General features: G+C 40.4%; 1 protein-coding gene across 1 annotated transcript; it reads left to right on the top strand.

Moving 5' to 3' along the window:
* Positions 1–2,543: 2,543 nt before the first annotated feature.
* Positions 2,544–3,499, top strand: LOC110527148 (CD209 antigen-like protein E). The gene has a single exon (XM_021608291.2). It carries the CDS (start codon positions 2,597–2,599, stop codon positions 3,407–3,409), a length of 813 nt encoding a protein of 270 aa, XP_021463966.1. The 5' UTR covers positions 2,544–2,596; the 3' UTR covers positions 3,410–3,499.
* The last annotated feature ends 2,859 nt before the right edge of the window (positions 3,500–6,358 follow it).

Below are 6,358 nucleotides of genomic sequence, written 5' to 3'. Positions count from 1 at the left end.
GCAGACACACTTATCCAGAGCGACTTACAGGAGCAATTAGGGTAAAGTGCCTTGCTCAAGCGCACATGGACAGATTTTTCACCTAATCGGCTAGGGGATTCAAACCAGCGACCTTTTGGTTACTGGCACATTGTTCTTAACAGCTAGGTTACCTGCCAATCTTTCCATAACTACACTATCTCTCATCTATTCACTCTCTCATTTCATATTAGCGTTTTGATCTCATCCCATCCATCTCAGGCCTGCTGAAGGCCACGTTCGTTTCACAGGTCAATTCATTTTAATTACCGAGCATATCAATAGCCTATCATTGGGGTGGAGTGTGTGTTGTGAAGGAGAACTTAATTAAACTTAAAGATTTCAGACACCCACTCACTCAGGCCACGAGACATTTTAAATGTGACTTGCCGAAGACACGTCAAATATCTGGGGTTTGAGATGATAGACGATAGTAACAGCACTTGTATCTGAAGATTTACATGACTCCTTAACTTTTAGTCAAGCCTATCTGTACCTTTGTCGACAACGGCAATAAATTGCAGCACTACATTTTTACTATGCGTGCTACTATACATGTCTGTATCTGTATCTCATCCCTTATCTGTAACCAGTTCTCTTGAACGTAGTGGTTTTGCTCACTGCGGTAAAGCTAATTTGGCACAAACTGATTTAGATGAATACAGAGCCCCGTGTACAACAGCTGCAGCCAGCCAACAACTGTTTTAGCTGCTCCAGAGCAGTAGTAGCCAGCTACCCTGCATTTCAATGAAGGCCCTGGTACTTACTCAACATTCAACGTGCAACACTGTGATTGTTATGGCTGATGAAGGACTCATCTCCGGAACTTTTTAATAGGGACAACAGTGAATGCCCAAAGCATACCATCACCATCGGATGAATGGATTTTAATTGAGAAGAGTAATGTTTTAATTACAACCGGCTGGTTTGGAGGCCCTCTCGATTTTTCCAATTTCCCCATTTACAGAACTTAAAATAAGTGTCAGATATACAATTAAAACAAGCACTCTCACATCTGAGTTATCTTGTTACAGGTGCAACAATGCCAAACCCGCAGACTGCTCTTGCTAGTATATGTTTTTTTTATTTAAGCTTACTTGTTAGCTTTTTGGTCTTCGTCAGAGCTTTTTCACATATCAAATACGCTGATGATAGTTAATACCTCTTGGGGCTAGGGGGCAACAGTTTCACTTTTGGATAAATAGCGTGCCCAATTTAAACTTCCTGCTACTCATGCCAAGTATTTAAGATATGCATATTATTAGTAGATTTGGAGAGAAAACACTGAAGTTTCTAAAACTGTTTGAATCATGTCTGTGAGTATAACAGAACTTATGTAGCAGGCAAAACCTCGAGGACTAACCGTTCAGATTTTTTTTTTTTAGGTCTCTGTCTGTTCAGTGGGTTCTCGTTGGCAAACAATATTTCTTAGGAACTGGTTTTCAGTTCCTACCGCTTCCACTCGATGTCACCAGTCTTTGGAATTTGGTTGAGGTTATTTCTTTGTGCAATAAAGAAGTAGGCCAACTAGGAACAGGGTAACACTGTTGAGAGTTGCGCAAGACGTGAAAAGTAGCGCTGGTTTGTTGTCTTCCTGTATTGAACAACAAATAGACCCGTCTACAATTTGATGAATTATTAACGTTTAAAAATACCTAAAGTTGTATTACAAAAGTAGTTTGAAATATTTTGGCAAAGTTATAGGCCACTTTTGAAATATTTTGTAGTGACGTTGCGTTTTTTGGAAGCTGTTTTTTTCTGGATCAAACGCGCTTTATAAATTGACATTTGGATATATATGGACGGAATTAATCGAACAAAAGGACAAATTGTGATGTTTATGGGACATATTGGAGTGCCAACAAAAGAAGCTTGTCAAAGGTAATGCATGTTTTATATTTTATTTCTGCGTTTTGTGTAGCGCCTGCAGGGTTGAAATATGCTACCCTCTTTGTTTACTGGTTGTGCTATCATCAGATAATAGCTTCTTATGCTTTCGCCGAAAAGCCTTCTTTTTTTAATTTGCCACGCTGCATTTTCACTGTTTTTTGCCCAAGTGGGACGCGACTGTCCCGCCTATCCGTAAGAAGTTAAAGTAGATAAAGTGATATCAACAACTGAAATATAAACTAGATCAATGGCAAATACTGTTATAGAGACAACTGACTTGGCCCACTGTCAGTTATTTTGAAGCTTAGAAATAACTATGGAGGGAGCAAGGCAATCATACAGCAATGAATTACAAAAGCACATTCATTGACAACATCTCAGTCCATTACTATAACAGAATAACATTTCTTAATTTCAAATGAAGTGTTACAAAAGCACATGCATTGACAACATCTCAGTCCATTACTACAACAGAATACAGGAATCAGACATTAAAAGACAACAGAGAAGTCACACAAGACATCTGAAGAAAGTCACACTTTTGTTTGACTGCACAAACATTGCTATTTATAGTCTTCCTGATATGACACTTTCCTGTCCATATGTTAAGTCTCAGATGCACTGTACAGCTTGAAACTAGAGCACAGTCTGTCAGGTATAATCCCAGAAACTGTTATTAACAATTGTGATGTCTAATGAAATCTATGCCAACGTAGAGTTTGATAATGACAATGTTGAGGATATTTATACCAATAAAGAGACCATCAATTCTCATGACTCCAGAAGCAAGACAAAGGACGTCTCCACAAAGAGTAGACCACAGGCTACAACCCAAGGTACAGAGAGCTCAGAGAGGAGATCCACCAGAGATGCTGCAATGTGTCTGGGGCTTCTGTGTGTTCTCCTACTGGCTGGGATCATAGGCCTGTTTTTATATTATAATGGAGAGATGGGCAGTTTTGAAGAGAACACCTTAGTTTATAAAACCAACTGCTCAGCTGAACAAGACCAGTTGCAGACCAAGTACAATACCATGACTAAAGATAGGGACCAGCTCCAGGTTGAAAGAGACAATCTTCAAGAAAAGTTCTCTGTGGTAGAGCAACACACACAAAAGGGATGGAGCTATTACAAGTCCACTTTTTACTTTACCTCTACTGAGAAGAAAACCTGGGAGGTGAGCCGAGAGGACTGTCAGAGGAGAGGAGCAGATCTGGTGGTAATAAACAGCAAAGAGGAATATGTATTTATCCATGGATTGAACAAGGAGACGTTCTGGATTGGTCTGACTGACCGAGTTGAAGAGGGGATCTGGAAGTGGGTGGACAGGACAGCACTGACCACAGCGTACTGGGGCAGAGAACAGCCTAATAATCAGAACGGAATGGAGGAGGATTGTGCTGCGCGATGGTCCGATCTTTCTAACACAGACAACGGCTGGCATGATGCACCTTGCAACGAATGTCACTTTTGGATATGTGAGAAAATTGCCTTCCTGTAACTGAACTTTAACTAAAATAATCCAAAAGGAAAGTTATGGCTCTGTCACATTGATTTCCATTACAAAATACCAGTGCTTATGTTTTTTCCATTAATCAACAATGATTTAAAATTTTATGTATTTGGTTTTATTGTATCTCTTGGAGAGACATCTTAATCATTTTATTCTTTCAATTAAAAAATATACAAAAATTGAGTCTGGACACTTTTCTTATCTAAACAAATATGTCTGATGTCAACTTTTTAATCCTTTAGTACATCTACAACAATCGTCAGATCCTTGATTTTCATGTAATAATAATAATTTCAGGGTGTCACGTTCGTTGAATGGAGGAGACCAAGGCACAGCGTGATTTGAATACATGTTATATATTTAATGAAGACGGACACTAAACAAACTACAAAAACAATAAAACGAATGTGAAGCTATACTACAAATGTGCAGACACAGGCAACTAGACATAGACAATAACCCACGAAATACCCAAAGAAGATGGCTGCCTAAGTATGGTTCCCAATCAGAGACAATGATAAACAGCTGCCTCTAATTGAGAACCAATCTAGGCAACCATAGACATACATAAACACCTAGATGGTAAACAACCCCATAAACTTACAAAACCCCTAGACAGTGAACAAATACATACAGTACATCACCCATGTCACACCCTGACCTAACCAAAATATATAAAGAAAACAAAGAATACTCAGGTCAGGGTGTGACACAGGGGTGATTATTTTTTTCCAGTTACACACTTGTACAAGTATTTCTTGCATATCCCAACTCCCCCTAATACACCAGCAGGGAATGGGTTAACCTCTTTGGAGTATCTCCCCCTTCTTCTCAATTTCCGGCTAAAGACATAACCTAATCAAACTGCCTAAAGCTCAGGCCCAGAGGCAAAGCTATGCATATTCTTGGTATCATTTGAAAGGAAACACTCTGAATTTTGTGGAAATGTGAATTGAATGTAGGAGAATATAACACAATAGATCTGGTAGAAGAAAATACAAGGAAATAAACAAGTTTTCTGTTTTTTATTGTTGCTGCATCATCTTTCAAATGACCAAGAACAGCCAAACATACAGATAGGATGCTGAGGATGATTTGAATGGAGAACATACGGTGGCAACAATAGCTGAGCAAAGTTTTGGACAAATAACTTCAAAAATGAGCGAGCAACATGACATTGAGCATGAAGTCACCCAGGTGTCCCACACAAATGTACCCAAATGTACCCAAGTGGCCGAATTGGTACAGTAATACATTTTGAAGGAAAGAACTATATACAAAATACATAAATGCTATTCTAACACAAAAAAAATAATATATATATATATATATATATATATATATATATATATATATATAAATAATAATAATATAAACAATTAACAAGGGTAACTATTTACATATTTTCTATTCACAATATTGTGAAGACCCTCAGTCCTCTAGACAATATTGTGCTGCTGGTGCCATGGCCCATAGCAGTCTCTTTCTGCTGTGAAGAAAAGTCTTACTGAACAGGTGGTGCAGGTGATGGGGCATTTCCTGTGACAAAGGGCACAACGACGTCTCCCTACTGTGCCCTTTTTGCCCTGAGGCACATTCAAATCAAATCAAATCAAATCAAATTTTATTTGTCACATACACATGGTTAGCAGATGTTAATGCGAGTGTAGCGAAATGCTTGTGCTTCTAGTTCCGACAATGCAGTAATAACAAGTAATCTAACTAACAATTCCAAAACTACTGTCTTGTACACAGTGTAAGGGGATAAAGAATATGTACATAAGGATATATGAATGAGTGATGGTACAGAGCAGCATAGGCAAGATACAGTAGATGGTATCGGGTACAGTATGTACAATGAGATGAGTATGTAAACAAAGTGGCATAGTATAGTATAAAGTGGCTAGTGATACATGTATTACATAAGGATACCGTCGATGATATAGAGTACAGTATATACGTATGCGTATGAGATGAATAATGTAGGGTAAGTAACATTTATATAAGGTAGCATTGTTTAAAGTGGCTAGTGATATATTTACATCATTTCCCATCAATTCCCATTATTAAAGTGGCTGGAGTTGAGTCAGTGTCAGTGTGTTGGCAGCAGCCACTCAGTGTTAGTGGTGGCTGTTTAACAGTCTGATGGCCTTGAGATAGAAGCTGTTTTTCAGTCTCTCGGTCCCAGCTTTGATGCACCTGTACTGACCTCGCCTTCTGGATGATAGCGGGGTGAACAGGCAGTGGCTCGGGTGGTTGATGTCCTTGATGATCTTTATGGCCTTCCTGTGACATCGGGTGGTGTAGGTGTCCTGGAGGGCAGGTAGTTTGCCCCCGGTGATGCGTTGTGCAGACCTCACTACCCTCTGGAGAGCCTTACGGTTGAGGGCGGTGCAGTTGCCATACCAGGCGGTGATACAGCCCGCCAGGATGCTCTCGATTGTGCATCTGTAGAAGTTTGTGAGTGCTTTTGGTGACAAGCCGAATTTCTTCAGCCTCCTGAGGTTGAAGAGGCGCTGCTGCGCCTTCTTCACGATGCTGTCTGTGTGAGTGGACCAATTCAGTTTGTCTGTGATGTGTATGCCGAGGAACTTAAAACTTGCTACCCTCTCCACTACTGTTCCATCGATGTGGATAGGGGGGTGTTCCCTCTGCTGTTTCCTGAAGTCCACAATCATCTCCTTAGTTTTGTTGACGTTGAGTGTGAGGTTGTTTTCCTGACACCACACTCCGAGGGCCCTCACCTCCTCCCTGTAGGCCGTCTCATCGTTGTTGGTAATCAAGCCTACCACTGTTGTGTCGTCCGCAAACTTGATGATTGAGTTGGAGGCGTGCGTGGCCACGCAGTCGTGGGTGAACAGGGAGTACAGGAGAGGGCTCAGAACGCAACCTTGTGGGGCCCCAGTGTTGAGGATCAGCGGGGAGGAGATGTTGTTG

Source organism: Oncorhynchus mykiss, chromosome 7 (genome assembly GCF_013265735.2).
Source record: "Oncorhynchus mykiss isolate Arlee chromosome 7, USDA_OmykA_1.1, whole genome shotgun sequence".
Classification (NCBI taxonomy): Eukaryota; Metazoa; Chordata; class Actinopteri; order Salmoniformes; family Salmonidae; genus Oncorhynchus; species Oncorhynchus mykiss.
This window is presented reverse-complemented; position numbering and strand designations above follow the sequence as displayed.

Bases quoted from the DNA above. Each gene is read 5' to 3' on its own strand.
- LOC110527148 (XM_021608291.2), top strand. From the start codon at position 2,597: ATGTCTAATGAAATCTATGCCAACGTAGAGTTTGATAATGACAATGTT.